Source organism: Phoenix dactylifera, chromosome 9, assembly GCF_009389715.1.
Source record: "Phoenix dactylifera cultivar Barhee BC4 chromosome 9, palm_55x_up_171113_PBpolish2nd_filt_p, whole genome shotgun sequence".
Taxonomy (NCBI): Eukaryota; Viridiplantae; Streptophyta; class Magnoliopsida; order Arecales; family Arecaceae; genus Phoenix; species Phoenix dactylifera.
The window spans coordinates 15,248,858-15,265,194 of NC_052400.1; the positions used below are offsets into that span (position 1 = coordinate 15,248,858).

The 16,337-nt window shown below is 39.8% G+C and overlaps 2 protein-coding genes across 5 annotated transcripts; one reads left to right on the top strand and one right to left on the bottom strand.

The window, feature by feature from the left end:
• Positions 1-4,859: 4,859 nt before the first annotated feature.
• Positions 4,860-6,731, top strand: LOC103716279 (zinc finger protein CONSTANS-LIKE 16-like). The gene is made up of 2 exons (XM_008804214.2): positions 4,860-6,056; positions 6,180-6,731. Exons 1-2 carry the CDS (start codon positions 4,875-4,877, stop codon positions 6,477-6,479), a joined length of 1,482 nt encoding a protein of 493 aa, XP_008802436.2. The 5' UTR covers positions 4,860-4,874; the 3' UTR covers positions 6,480-6,731.
• Positions 6,524-13,753, bottom strand: LOC103716278 (50S ribosomal protein L15, chloroplastic). 4 transcript variants are annotated; one of them, XM_039130164.1, is made up of 3 exons: positions 13,402-13,753; positions 12,950-13,270; positions 6,524-8,872 (listed from the first exon to the last, which is right to left on the bottom strand). In XM_039130164.1, the coding sequence occupies exons 1-3, from the start codon at positions 13,616-13,618 to the stop codon at positions 8,817-8,819; spliced, it is 594 nt and encodes a 197-aa protein (XP_038986092.1). In that variant the 5' UTR covers positions 13,619-13,753; the 3' UTR covers positions 6,524-8,816. The 4 variants fall into 4 exon arrangements, with proteins under 4 accessions (XP_038986092.1, XP_038986094.1, XP_017700491.1 ...); XM_039130166.1 differs by having other exon boundaries at positions 12,950-13,324; positions 13,401-13,748; XM_017845002.3 differs by lacking the exon at positions 6,524-8,872 and adding an exon at positions 8,879-9,622 and having other exon boundaries at positions 12,950-13,324; positions 13,402-13,741.
• Between the last annotated feature and the right edge of the window lie 2,584 nt (positions 13,754-16,337).

The window sequence follows — 16,337 nt, forward strand, 5'->3', positions numbered from 1 at the left end:
AACTAATTTATTGGTGTATCACCTGGTCATATAGTGTATATTGGTAAAAAGTATATTCTGAAATATTATATCAATTTACCTAGATGTGTGTACTGAATCAATGCTAGATGTGTATCAGATAAACTTGCAGTATATATCAAAAAAATCGATGAGTCTGTATCATTAACCATGTAGTATGTACTGGTGAACATGATGTTCTAAAAACTATGTATCAATTTGCTTGGAAGTATGTATTCGGTTCTAGATGACTAATTTACTAAGTGGGAAAAATCAATATGCTACTTATGACGGGAGGAGCATATTGGAATCTTTTTCTCATGATTATAGTCAAGCTGGTTTTGAAGATCAAAGCGTCTATACTTTCATCTTTATATAAGTTTTATTGCCTCATATAGTTTAATACTTTTTCCTTTTTCTTTTTTACATAGAAAACTGGAATGCCGTCCTAATCTATTTTATGTCCATTCTTATCTGGTTACTCCAAATTTTGGAGATCTTATGATCTAAGTTATGTGATGTGGCATGCATCCATCAATGCACTTGACACCAGAAAGATATTGAACTTTAGCCGAAAACTTGAAGGAAAAAGGGTATATTGGTGCGATCGATTATAGCAAGATAGAAACCTCACTATAATATGTATAACACAGGGGCGGACGGTAGTTGGAAGAGGAGCAAAGGTGGATCACTCTCTTTTAAAGCTGAAAATACCATCCTCTTCGGCTATACCAAGATACAACTCTCGCACACTCACTCGCAAACCCTATAAATCTACAAAAGAATAAAGGGAAGGCAAGAATAATTTACACGAAAATTCTCACTGATCAATAACATTAGGATTTTAAGTATGATTATAAAACAAATCCTAATGATGGTATTTTTAAGTAATACAAGAGGACTCTTTTTTTCAACCTTTCAATGTAGGATTCCAAGTTCTATTTTAACTCGAAATCCTTAACTGCTAACTCTCCTAATAACATCAAAAGTTTCTAAAAAAATTATAAAAATCAAAACTAGCAACAAACTTTTCTAACAAAACTCAATTCTATTGGGTTCGAAGACTGGTGCAGTTGGGACCCATGAACATGATTTGTGTGGCGGTATGTGCACCCTAGGCACTCCAGCATCAGCACCACTCCCCTGTGGTGCTTTTTTTGCACTAAAGAAGATCCCAATCCATCTTTTTTGGACGACAAAGTAATAGTTGACCCTAGCCAACGAAAATCCCATGTAGCAGAATTTAACACATAAGTTGTTATAGTCTTCCATCGCTGCCATTTTGATGGTTTGCCCATGGATAGTTACTATTGTATGTTTAGACTCCGTTCACGTCATTAGACTATATGGTTAATATTTTACGTTTAAACTCTCTTCATTGAAGCCGGTTAAGGCAAATTTTCCTGAATACCCACTAACTAATAACCAATGGTTAGAATGAGTCGCCAGTTTTTGATAAAAAAAACAATAAAGAAATACCGTAGCAAATCCTATCAACACCTTTGTGCACGGCGCTTTCACTTAACTTCCTTTCCCAAGAATTCTTTATATATAATTTTTGTTAACTCAGGCATATCTTGAAGTCCAGCTGCTGCTTGATCTTACTATTGGCAACTATCTATACATGGACATTGATTGTAGGTCATCTCTGTAGTTAATCCTTACCTCAAATTTTAGAATAACCTTGTAACATTGGTACCGCACGTTGAGAGACATTGATCTATCTTCTTAGAAAAAAAATGATTCACATCAGGATATAGAGCTTATATAGTTGCACATTAAAGATACAGATTTCTCAAATTACTTATGAAATTGTTCAGCTTGTTGAATAGATTAACAAGACTACTTACAAACCACAATATTTTGTATAAGATTTTTATTACTGTTTTGTATTTTTTTCTTGCAAATTCTTTATAAATAATTTCTATGAACTCTCGTTTTCTAATAAAGGCCGGGTGACTTTGCCTCCCTCTTCATTAAAAAAAAAAAAACTTATAGGTCATTTTTGTAGATAGAGATTTACATTTATAATGATATGCTTGCTTGTGACTGTATATGATATAAATTTTGATATTTTTATTTATTTGTAATTTATTATTTTGTAGACTTTAAAATCTACATTATTTGGAACTTTGTAGAGTCTTCCAACTTGACTCAGCTTAATTTTCAGCTGAGTTGGGGTTCTGAATATTTTAATCGTTGTTTTCTCAAACCTTTTCTTCCAATGCCTGCACATGGTAACATGGTTCCCAATTTTCCAAATTTCTTGATAAAGAATATATTATTTTTATGATGAGGATGAGGTCTTACAGAGAGAATGTTTGTTCTTTGATTCAGGTGTTTGATGGTTTTCCATGGCCTTTATTTTCTTAGTTTCTTCCATCTGATTGGCATCAGTACTCCTGTAGGTGTTCCCTTCTGCTGCCATCTAAGATAAAGACGGGCCACACGATTCAGTCTCTTAGTATGAACAAATTAGCCACAAGTGTGTCTAGTATTTTTAGCCTTTCAACAGCTTGCTTCCTTTGCCGTTGGGTTCGTGGGTTGGCATCCCTATCCTCAACCCATGCACCAGGAAAAATTTCAGGTTTGCTTAATTTCCACTGTATTTTTTTTTTCTTTTAAGAAAAAATTGTTGCCTAGAATCCTAATGAAAAATATTGGCTAAGACCGGGAATGGTGGAGGCTTCAGGGGTCCACCAGCCCCTCAAGGCTGCGTGGCCTGTTACAAGCCTTACTGTTCATGTGGACTCTTTTAGTTGATTAGGATATCCGAATGCTATTCTCTGTAAAGACGAAGACAAGCGATGTTAAGGTTGTCAAGGATTTGGCTATCAAATCATATACAAGTCCATGGACTTCTAGTTGCATGCCATTTCTACTAATTTTTAGAGTATGTTTGGATATTTTGTAGAAATCGAGCTTGTTAGTCTATCTAGCTAGCTTATATTTTATAAGAGTTTATCCAAACTCACTCTAGGTTTTAGTCTTTGGGCTGCATTAAGAAAAGAAAACATTTATGAAGATTTTTTTTTCGTCTCATAGGATTTGGGTTGGATGAGATTTGGTCGATATATGGCCATGCTTAAATGAACGGTCTAATTTATGAATCTTATAGAATGTTCTGTCCAATTCTATTGAAATTTCAAACATGTCCTTAATGTATGATAAAAACTATTGTAACGATTGTAGAGCTCGTTGTATGTCTGGCTATGGCCCGGACATGGTTTCATTGGATGCCCGAGATCTCTCAATGGCATGTCTACCTAGCTCATAGAAGCGCATTGGCATTTCTTTTCCAAGCAAGGAAATGCTTCATAGTAATTTTTTTTTTTTTTTTTGGTAAATCGGCCGCTCACACATGACGGGCGTGAATGCTTCATAGTAATTAATAATAGGTAATTACAAGTGGGTCTGAAAGGTTCTGCTCGTATCTTTCGCACAAAAGAATGATTGATTTTCTTTTACAACACTAACCATTGGATCACATCTAGCACATATCTCAAAGCACTCCAAATCATTTCATTCATCCACCTACACAGATTTCTAAGCAGCCATTATGCAATCCAATGGTGGATCCGTGTGAAGGAAGGTGAATCCTTCTTTCATGCAAAAGATATAACCCCATTAGGGTTTGAGACGCTCGAACTCAACGACATACATGGTCTAGGTCTATCATGCTAGAAAAAACCAAAGCCCTGGCACAATACATGGTGAACTTGGAGTTTAGGCATGGTCCAATTGACAATGCCAGGTATATATAGCGGTGAACCCTTTCCTACTTTGTTGACCGGAAACAAATAAAAAAACCTATCGTGCGTTGCACCAGAACCTATAATCGAGACCTAAATCTCACCCAAAGTGTCAATCCTCTATAACACTTGGAATCCAAAGTTTAATATATAATATATAATATATATTATATATTATATATATAATATATATAATATATATATATATTATATATATATATAATATATTATATATATATATTATATATATAATATATATATATATTATATATATAATATATATATATTATATATATATATATATATATTGTAACAGTATTTTTTTTCATCATTAATGATACGGAGCAAAATGGTTCGTTGTGACTACTTCTTATTTTCAACACCAAGTATGAGATTTTTTTTTATGGCTAGAAGTGCATTTTGTCACTAAAAATTTATTACTAAAATTCTGAATTTTCGTAGGGATCAGCTTATGGATGTGCAACACGCATATAGAGGACAATTTTTTAAGTATCTTTTTTTTATTGAGCCCATAAGTACTGATTCGCCAACTCCATAATCAACCAATCCACGTCTTTAGTAACAAAAACCAAAGAAATTGTTCATGTATGCCTAAAAACAAAGTATATTGTTGTTAGCTCATCGAAGGGAATTAGACAAAGAATTCCAACGTTATCTCATCCAAGATAAGGCTTTGCCACCTAGATATCCCGTCCTGTTCCAAGCTTACTTAGACCTCCCCACCCACCCGCCACATCCATACGTAGGCTTTTCTTCTCTCCGAGAGGGGGACCCCAAGGGCAGGACGGCGGCGGGCGTATCCACGAGACCTGTGGTCCTTGTAATAATTTCTACCAGACCTGTCCCCTTCGTCCTCGCGGGGTCCACCAGAAATCCCACCACATAACCCACGGCCAATGGCATTCCAGAGAAATGGATGGCTTTTTCCCGCCTGCCCAATCAACTTCGAGATAAGGCCCCTCCGTGGGCCCCAAAAGTCCCTCCCATGCGCCAGGACCCCAAAAGCGCAACCGGTGGACCACCCCGTCCCATCATTCCCTCCGGTATCCGCAACATCGACGTTCGATCGCACCCCGCACAGATCTCGAAGCATTCTTTCGAGCGATGGAAGGCCCCATCCCCCTAGCCCTCTCGCGGTCCCGGCTCTTCTTCCTAAATATAACGGACCTCCCGCGTATTTCCCATACTGATCTGTCCCCTCGGTTCGCTCGCTTTTGGCGTGGCATAATTGTAGTAGTAAAAAAGCCTGGCATCGCGTTGGACATGCCCATGAGCCACCACTCCGACGAGCAGCGCTCCGCCCGCGCCCTCGGCGCGAAGACGGCGCGTGCCTGCGACAGCTGCCTCCGTCGCCGAGCCCGGTGGTACTGCGCTGCCGACGACGCCTTCCTCTGCATGGCCTGCGATGCATCCGTCCACTCCGCCAACCCCCTCGCCCGCCGCCACCACCGCCTCCGCCTCAAGATCTCTTCCTCCTCCTCTTCTCCTCCTCCATCCTCTAATTCCGACGATGCACTCCCGCCTTGGCTCCACGGCTTCAAACGCGGGGCCCGCACTCCCCGCATCAAGCCGACGATGGCTGGACCTCCGAAGTTAGAGCCACTTGTGCCGGACCTCGAGGCAGATGAGAAGCTGCACGCTGAGGAGGAGTACCTGCTCTACCGCGTGCCCATCTTCGACCCCGTCCTCGCCGAATTCTGCTCACCACCGGCAATCAATGACGCCGACACCCTCGCCGACGAGGCAAAGCCGGTGGTGCAGCTACCGGAGCATGCACATGTTGCTGCCGCAGCCGCTGCTGACAGTCTCGCTGGGTTCCACTCAACCGACCTGGACCTTGCGGAGTTTGTAGCCGATGTGGAGACGCTCCTCGGTCGAGGGCTCGATGATGGCGCGTTCTGCATCGATGGGCTGGGCCTGATGAATTCAGCAGAGGATGATGGCAAAGGGCGAGTGAAGGTGGAGCTGGACATCGGTGCGGGGAGCGACGTCATGGCCTGCACCATTGATATGGAGATTAATCCTTCTAGGAAGACGCTCGACCTTGACTTTGGCTTCCGGTCGCCAGCAGCAGGGGAGGAACTTGAAGAGCAGAAAGCTGCAGAAGAAGCAGCCATGGCATCAGGTGGTGGCTGCGGAGTGGAGACAGTAGCGGCAGGGAGGGGGATGATACTGAAGCTGGACTATGAGGCGGTCATCGCCGCCTGGTCTTGCAACGGCTGCTCGCCATGGACCGACGGGGAGCGCCCACAATTCAACCCGGACGATTGCTGCCCCATCTTCACGGTACGCCTCCCTATCCAAACAACAACAACAACAACAACTTCAGCAACCAGCAGTAGAATATTTAATCATCTTGAATTTAGTTCTTATTGTTTTCTTCTTCTTGTTGTTGTTGTGAATGTATAGGGGATGATGTGGAGCGGCGGCGTTGGAGAAGGTGACGCGGGGGAGGTGGGGATGATGGCGGGGGGCGGAGGGAGGGAGGCGAGGGTGGCGAGGTACCGGGAGAAGCGGAGGACGAGGCTGTTCTCGAAGAAGATCCGGTACGAGGTGCGGAAGCTCAATGCGGAGAAGCGGCCACGGATGAAGGGCCGCTTCGTGAAGCGCACGGCGTTCTCCGCTGCGGGGCCTGCGGCATCTCCCTTCATTGATGGCGGTTCCGGGGAGCAAAACGCATGCCGAGGAGCGGTAATGCAGTACTGGTAGCCGTGCCTCGCTGCCCTTAGTAAAAACTCTAGAAATAATGACCCTTTTTATTCTCTCGCTCCAGATTTGCTGTTTTTATTGTTTTTACTGCCGTGAAATAGGTGGGCTTATTTATGGAACCAAACCTTAATCAGATGCGGCTGACTGTGCCTAGTTTTTTTGCTAGTACGCACGGTTGGTGCCATTTTCATGTCGTCATTGTAAAGATGCCTTTGATCTAGAAATAATAGAAGGAATTTGAGTTCTAATAAATCAAGATGGTGACTTGTGTTTTCCTTTCTAAAATTATCTTGTATTTACACAATGATAAGATATATGATGAGAGGAGAGAATTTCGGGACTGTCTAATTAGTATTAAATTTTGCTTCTTGAGTCATTCTTTTCAGGGACCTGGTAAATTGATGATGGAGATCATACCACATGAAGTGTGCAATGCATTCGTTTGATGACTTGGTGTTTTGCTTATTTATATACATGGAAGCAAACAAGATATTATTCTGGAGTTTAATGTCTTGCCGGCATGTGAATCATCTGACATTATCGAAACTAGTATATTAAAGAGTCCATTCTGGTGATACTTTTGTTGGTTTTTTCTCTTTTTTTTTCCAGATTAAAGACTCAAGGCTCTTGCACTGTATCTAGTTGCAAGAAACTTGAGTAGGCAGTGATAATAAAATAAAAATGAAGAGTCCGAAAATGCAATCCGTAGTAATTACATGAGTACACTTTCACTACTGTGTTCAAGTAATCCAGTAATTAGAAAACAAGCTGAGCAAGTGGGAAATCTAATATAACAGCTTGTATGATTCTTCTTGCCTTCTACTCTGATTAATACGTAACCTCATTTGAATTTAGTAATATTGAAAATGGAGAGTCTGAAAATGCAATCCATGTAGTTATATGAGTACACCTTCACTACTGTGTTCGGGTAATCCGGTAATTAGAAAACAACCTAAGCAAGTGTTAAATATGCCTTAAATGCTAGATAACTGCTTGTACGATTCTTGTGGCCTTCTACCATAATCGGTTAATACATAACCTCATTGGGATTTAATTATATATTGAGAGAAATATGATAAGAAAGCACTGCAGCAAAAGAACAGAAATTGAAGAAACAAGAGCACGCTTAAAAGTACATTTACAAACAAAGAGCATAATTTTGAAATTTCTTTGTATAAGAAGTTCTTTAAGAAATATATGTCTAAATAAACAAGAGAGGAAACGAAATTGCGTATTTTCGCATTAAGAAAAATTTAAAATTACAGTTGGGTAGTCGCCATGAGAGGAAGTTATGGAATTGCATATTAGGTTCCACAAAAGAAAAGAGAAGAAGAAGAAAACAAACTATGGAGGCGATAAGGCTGCATTTTTCATTATAATCTGGCAGCGGCCATGAGGGATACAAAGAAACTCATCAAATATTATTCATAGTTGGGGTTTCCAAGTTCTCGATGGGAAAATTTCTACATCACCTTCAAGCAAGTGTGGCGCGCATCATAGAGGAAGTAGGGACTTTTATTTCAGAATCATTATGCTGACATGTAAGCATTATCTTGTTGTTGGCACAATTTATGCCTTGCTGGTGATGGCCTAGATTGGTTGATTTCCTAAGTACTTTCAAGCTGCTTTAGATTATATTGTTGCATAGCCTCTTAATTAATGAGGCAATACTCTATTGTGCCACAACATTAGAAGAGTAACATGTCAAAAAAGAGTGGCAATATTCTTTTTTCTAGCTTCTGGTTCTAAATAACATCATGAGAAATAACAATATATGAAAAAAGAAAACCGCAGGATTTCAAATATTATCTTCTGTATAATTAGAAGCATTTAACTAAATCAGATTAGGTTCCAGATCTACCTAGGTTCTAAAAAATTGTTGTTTACACCAGATCGTTGTAGCCCTTTATGTGCCTGGCTGGTAAGGTAGAAATAGAATGATGGCATGTTAAGCACTATACTCTGCACCAAAAAGCAGGGAACAGGAAGACGCCAGCAGTAAGCTAGGGCAAATTCTGGAGCACAAAGATCGCATCAAGTGAAAGACTACTTCCTGTTTGGCAGGTTGCATTTTGCTGTGGTACTTACTTTGGATTGAAAGGTGTTACAAAACTATCATGCACTTTCTTAGCATCAAGTTATATTCAATTTGATCCTATTCGAACCTCTGTTTTAATGGATCACTGTCTTGAATTATTCTGTTGGTGAAACTGTGGTTCCTCCAACTTTCTTGCATAGAACTTGAAGGGAAGTCACTATGAGGGGATCCCACATGAGCAGAAGACCCTCCTAAGCGAGTACTTGGCTGTAGAGTATTGATTGATTGCTGTAATTGCCTTAAAACCTGATGCCCATAATTTCATTTTCAGAAAAATCTTGATATGTGTATACATCTGCAAATGTAAACCTCATCAGATCAAGTATCACTCAAAAGAATCAAATACGACAGCACAAACAAAAGGCAAAGACAAAACAATTTAAAAAGAATTCCTACTTAGAAGGCTTTTTTTTCAGTACAGGAACTTGGGAGAATATAACAGGCAATGGAGCTCACATGGTGACTGTTTCAACACCACCACCAGCAGCAGCAACGGCTGCTGCTGCTCTTTTCTTGGCAAAATATTCCTATGCTCAAGCAAGATACTTTGCGACTGATGGCTTACCCACTTCTTCCGACCAGGCAATACAGTAAGAGTGCAGCCAGCAGCCTCAAGCTTCTCTTTTGCTGCTGCTGAAAGTGCCTGTGCCTTTATGTTCAACTTAACAGACAAAACCCCATCTCCCAAAATCTAGAAGTAGCTAAAAGTTTGGATTAGCATAAAAATCTAACCAAAATGCTATATTTATGCCAGAATGTTTAAATGCCAAGCTATTCATACCAATATAGAAGTGCACCCCGGACACATGAAAATGGTTTAACTCCATAGCAATAGTAGGAGGGAACCTCAGTTCAAGCAAAGCAAATAACAGGTAGCATGACTAGCCGCTTTTAAAAGACTAGATAAAATGGTTACATCTTGCAAATAGAATTGTCAACACTTTAGGTGTTTCAAGCTTGTACTTTTCTGCATGTCTCAAGTCAGTTTTTCCTCAATAAATTGACTGTCAAATATGGTTGTTAGCAACAGGGACCTAGTCAAACACTGCAGATTTTCCACATAAGCTGGATTCAGTGACACAGAAAAATATATGGCTAAGCCAAAACAACAAGAACCATTGAGACCAAAATAGATCGGCCCATAACAAACTCCCATGATAACATATACAAAGGAGATTAGAGAATAATAAAGAGGTACAATAATTGCACTAATGTGGAAAAGCACCTACTAAAATTTGAAATTGGGTTGAATATAATCGCCATATAGTCTCCTTTCATTCTCTTCTTTCTTTTCTTTTTCTTTTTGAACTTGGTCACTGGTTAAATATAATTGTGCTGTATATACAAGCCCGGGTTACTCTAATTATTTTTATCTGCTGGGAACTTTCAATTCCAGCAACAGATGATGCCTTTCTATGATTTAGCAAGGGCTTGTGACTTCCCCAGCGAACACCCCTCAGCCAGGCCTCACCTAGATCATTGTCCCCATCACCACATGTGCTTAAGCACCAGCCCTAAGAGAGACCAAGAATTATTGTCAGCAAGGCCCCAGAAATGAACAGAGAGGGTAAGCCTGGCAGTAGCGCAAAACAGGCGGTAATAGGATCTTTGACCAACAAGGAGGTAGTGTTGTCAGAGACAAAGGGAAAAAATTAAAAAGTGAGGATAACAGCACAACATTGGCAGAGCAGCCAGCAGATGGGCACGGGCTAAGCAGGATAGCGGAAAGAAGCACTAGAGAGGGAGAGAGACAGAACATCTTCATAGATACCTCTCTCCATCTATTTACAAGCCAAATATCATAATCATTTGGACTGAAGACTCAAGTATATTACATTAGAACTGATGTGACCTGTACCTAGACATGATAGGCCAGTCATCAGAAAACTTGATTTATCCAGTTTACTCATCCCAAAATGGTTTCAAATAATTGCATAGAGAGAGGGGAAAAATGAAATGTAGCATAGGCAGATGTAATTCTGGCTCATAACACAGAGACAACTCAATGAAAAGGTGAAACATATGGCAAGAATTTGTCAAATTACTTTTCGTAGAACATGCCCACTAAAAGCCTGATTATTCGATATGCCAGCTAAAAGCAAAAAAAAATGAATTAGATTATCCCTACAGTTTAATCAAATCTCTCAGCCATTCTTATCCTCAAAACATTTGAACCTGTCTAAGGTCCCTAAACAACAACTATAGATTCAGGAGCATTTTGCCTCTCTAGCAATTTGTCAAAACAAATATAGATCTCAAAGTAATCTTCCCATTAAGTACAAGATCTTCATAATCTAATATTGGGTAATAGTATACAATTCAAAAAGTTAATGGTGCATTTGAACTATAGTTGATCTTGCTCAAAATTAGATTGTCAAATCCATCCTACATCATGCTCCCACGAAAAAGAGTTAAAAAGAAATTCTCAAGTTATGATAACTTCTTTTGCTATTTAAGGATCCAAGATATGATCCAAGAAGCCTATTGAGATTGATGGAATGTTTTCACTAGTCCTAAGGTCCTTGAACTCCATTAATTAACTTTGATATTCCAAAACATCAATATGATCTTTCCATTTTGTGTAATAGTGACAATTCTGGTTTTATGCACCACATATCAATTATTTATCCATCCTCCCAAAGGCAGGCTAGTGGTTATCATCAGCAATGCATTTTCATCAACTATGTACACTACCTTTTCTTTGATTGAGAACATGACCAGAAGCATGCTGATCCATCATATTCTCATCATTGCTAACCTGTTAATTGGTAGGTTAGATCTCCTGCTTGAATTTGTGCTCCAACTATGTCCACGTACAAGGTTATCCACATTACTATCTTCCATTGTGAGTATATATTTTTTGGTGTATATGATCCTTCCATCAACAATTGCCAATAAGTTTGCCACATTGCAGAATTTGTCTTATGGCTTTCTTCTTAACTCTAAAGCTTCTCTAAATCCATGTCTAGATTGTTGATCAGAGATCATTCCAGCAATGAGTCACAAGTTCAACATTTTTCAAGTTGTTCCTTGAATTGGGTTTTGCCCCCCCTTTTTTTTAAGTAATTTTACAGAAATTTGTAATTATTGATTTGGTCAGGTGTGATCCCTTCCATTTTCCCCTACGAGTTACTCCACCTTATCTGTTTCTTTGAGAGCTCGATCTCCTTCAGTGGCCGTATATGCAGAGGTCCATCAGTTCAACGAGGCGGGCACTCTTCCACTTCATTTTATGTTATGATCACTTTACATCTACATCTTCCGACAATCTCATTTTGCCACTTTACTGGACATTTGTCCATGTCTTCATCATTTCTTTGCGTTATCTTTTCCTACATGTCTTCCTCTCTTGTTCCTCTTACTCTTCTTTGCTTCCCACAACATATGTGCCCATTATGGGGCCTCCTCACCCTCAGAACTTTGCACTTCCAAAATCTCTTAATCCTTTGTTCATGTCTCAAATTTGCATGAAAAGTCACTGCACATTCTAGGGCATGTCTATTCATGGGTTAGACTGCTGAGCATAAGGGATAAATATGACCTTAGTATGCAACATTCACATATCTTATGCCAAGTCATTTTTTCAGGCACTTCCTCAGATAGGCTTTTCCTAGTCCTGTGAAACCCCTTCATATTAAGAATCTCATATTTGTCAGTTTCTACTTTTTCTTCTACCAAGGATTCTTTGCAAGAGGTTTCCCTCCTTTCCTTCTTATTTCCCATTCCCCTTCTGCTGACCAATTTTAACTCTTGTTCCTAGCCTTCCCTTCATCTCCAGCGTGCATCCTTTCATTCCTATTATCCAGGTTTACCGTCAGTAGCAACCTTTGGCGAAGCCTAACATGTTCATCTACCATTTAGATGTACTCTAGCTAATATTCTTTCTACTAAGACCCCTCATCAGGGGCAGCTATAATTGCTCCATTCACAATATTATCACCACACGCATACACAAATAATTATCCTTCATGCGTATTGGGAGCCCAAACTACAAAGTCCTTATGAATACCTTGGCATCTTAAATTGATCGTAAGGACATTCTTGAGGAGATAAATTTGCTTCAATAAACTCGCACTTCACGTCCTGTCCCCATTCCATCCGAAAACAAGCCACAGATTTCATACCAATTTGGAGCCTGCCCTAACTATGATAATTTCCGTTCCTCAAATATGTCTAGCTTCTAGACCTGCTCAGATCTGTCGATATAATCCAAATGTGGAGAAGGATATCGAGTATAAATTGAACTAACCTTTCTCCACCATTTACTTTTCAAACAATTTAAGTTCTCAGTCCGGGGACGGGGCGAAAAGAAACCGGCATATTAAAGAATCAATTAACACTGGAAAAAAAATGGTACAGAAGAAAATGATACCTCCAGCAATTCCACGGAGCTTGGGGATTCGACGGTAGAGGGGCATCTGTCCACCCTCGAAGCCCTTACGGACGCCGGGCCCGGACCTCGACTTCTGGCCCCTCATACCAAACCCGCAGCTGTTCCCCTGGCCGGCCGCGATTCCCCGCGCCTTCCGCTTGTTCCTCTTCCTCGATCCGGGCTGGGGGGGGGGGCGCGGGGGGTTGCAGGTTGTTGAGCCGGGAGCGCTCGGGAGGAGCAAGAGCAGGCGCTCGGGAGGAGCTGCAGGCGTCGAGGAGGAGGGCCTCTCTGCTTTCCTTCCGACGAGGCGAGACCTGGGTGCTGATAGGAATGGGAAGGGCGAAGAGCTGGGGGGTCTGAGACTCCTTAAGTTGCCTTGCGAGAAGAGAAAGAAAGATATAAGAGAGAGAAGGAGGGAGGGCGGGGGGTAAGGAATGAGAGAGCAATGGAACCTTGAAGGGAGAAGCGGGCAGGCGGAGGAGTCGGGGAGTGGGAGTGGGCGGTGTAGAGAGGGAGAGGATGGCGGCCATTTCCGCCCCGGTGAAGTGAAAGAAACCGGTTTGATGATAGCTTGCCCCGTGGTGGCGGCGGAGCTGGGGCTGCGTTCGTGATCAGAGAGATCAGAGATCGGGCCTCCAGACTGTTGTTCCTACGAGGCATGCGCATCATTCTTGAGGGCACTCGGCAGCGGTGGTAGAGTGGATTCTACTGAAAAGATCGAAGGGCAGAGTATCCGCTTTTTGGCGATATTCGATGGCCGGTGAGGAAATATGATGCCTTGTAGACTGTGCATGTATACCAAAAGACGAAAAAAATGACGGACTAAATCACCTCCTATATTGCCTAGTATACCAATAAAGTTCTCTGGGCTTAAGAGCCAGATATTTCTTCATCATTGAGCAGTCTATTTTCTCTTAATAGTATCGATTACACTCGTATAAAATTAGTGTGAATAGCGAATTTACCCAAAAAAAAAAACGGATGAAGCTAAGAGCAGATAAAGGGTTTCGGATAGAGAACATTCTCATGTCGGCCTGGCTGTGCCCAGCTCCATCAAGCCGTAGCATTCTTTAAAAAATAAAAAAAATGGTTTTCTCATCTTAGACGATATGATCTGTGGCGTTGAGCTTAATTAGTCTAAATACAGGTTTCCATACTCCCTAAACAAACCATCTAATTTCTAAGCAATGGCCTCCAATACTCCTGTGGGTTGTATTAGACCTGTGTAGAGCTGAAGTTAGCTCAATTTTGTATTCTCATTTTCTTGATAACACTACTTAGGCTATATGCTTTTGTTAGCAAAAGAATAATTAGGCTATCTTACCTTATATTATATGATGAGCTTCTGTACATAAATTTTTGATTATTTATTTACATTGATCCTTTTAATAAATAATTATTGCACATATGTTTATTGATTTTAAGTCAACAATGATAGGAAAGGATAACTTATTCATCTTTTTGACAAACCTTGTGCAACTCTTAGAACTCATAGTTTTATAGCTAACTAGTTAGAAATTAAGTTTTATATCCCCTAAACCACACATCAAATGTTGTATCTCTTTTTGCTAAAATGTTTGCCAATAGCTATTTAAGAAGTAATTGGTTGAGCTCCTAATGCCCTAAGTTTGATGTCTGAAACTCAAGTCTCCCTCTCTCTCTCTCTCAAACTCACTCTAAAATGAGATAAAGGCGTATAGATCACTGTGCAATTTGATTGATGTAGGCAGCTATAAAGACTAATAGATATAGTGGTGGAGATTTTGTGTAAATTTAAAGAATTGAGGTATGAGTGCTGAATTAAGAATATATCACGGAGTAATGCGAAGAGAACCAAAAAAAATAAAAAAGAAAAGGACTAGATTATCTGTGACTTGGGTTTTTCTTTTTTTTTCTTCTTTTTTTTTTTGAAGAAGAGTATGAGGACTTGAGAAGTCAATTATAGTATAATGCCCTTTCTTTTATTTAAAAAAAAAGAGTCATACCAAGACTTGGACAAAGTTAAATGCTAAAACTGGAGACTAACCTTCCTCACTAAATTTGCGTCCACGTATATAAACTCCATCCTTTGGCTATCCAATTTCTTGGTTGAGCTGACCATTTACAACAATGTTGATGTTGCCCGCTATTCCTTTCCTCATTTTCAACAAGGTGACCTCTAGTAGCTTGAAAAGGAGAAAATAGAAAAATGCAAACTTATCGAGCTGATTAAATTTTTTAATCGCTGCACTAGATATCTAGGTTCAACTATATCTTCCACCAGGGCTTGGGTGTCAAGGATATTTTTAGAGAGATTCTTCCCATTTTATAGCCCATCACCTATAAGTCTTAGAGAGATTCTTCCCATTTTACAGCTCATCACCTATGAGTCTTGAAGAAGAATAAGAAAGATAATTCTTACCTTGGTCTATATTCAAACGTTTACCTTGTTCTATATTCAAACGTTCAATTTAGAATAGATTTGGTATTGAATCCGAAAGGTTCAATGTAGATGCCAACTTGCATAGTTGATGAAGCCTTTGAGGGTACTAAAGATCTGGGCTTGAGTTCCATCCTCATTCCAGTTTTTGGTTGAGTTTTTTTCATCTTTGTTTTCAAAAATTAGACAGATGCAATCTTTCAATCATATCTGTTTATGTGTTGCACAACAACTAATATTAATTGAGTTTCATGCAATACATGAGACAGTGCGTTATATAAACTTTGTAGAATTCAATCAATCATGATTATCGTGCAATACATGTAGAATTCTCACCTTGATCCATATTCAAACGTTCGATGTAGAATAGATTTGGTATTGAATCAGAAAGGTTTAATGCAGGTGTCAACTTGCATAGCTGGTGAAGCCTTTGAGGGTACTAAAGATTTGGGCTTGAGTTCCATCCTATCCCAAATTTCGATTGATTATTTTTTCATCTTTGTTTTCTAAACTTGGATAGATGTAATCTTTCAATCATGTCTATTTATGTATTGCATGACAACTAAAATTGATTGAGTTCATGCAATACATGAGACAATGCGTTATATAAACTTTGTAGAATTCAATGAATCATGGTTATCGTGCAATACATGAAAGATTATGACCGAAAGATTAGATCTTTCCGGTTAACCCTGAATCAGATATAAACATTAACCAGCTTCTATTATTATCAATTTTCTATCTCTATCCATTGTTACTAGTACTAAACTAACATCACCACAACCTACCTCAGGTATCTAGTATTTTTTTTTTCCTCGTTGCTTGATATGGTCAATAAGAGGTTCTTATTAATTCCCTTAATAAAGGTAAAGAGCTGCCTTTGAAGCACAGCGGGAAAACAAGGAACTTAAGAGACACGTGCCGGGGTTACAAAACTTCTAGGCTGATAATGTTTGTATTGAATTGAAG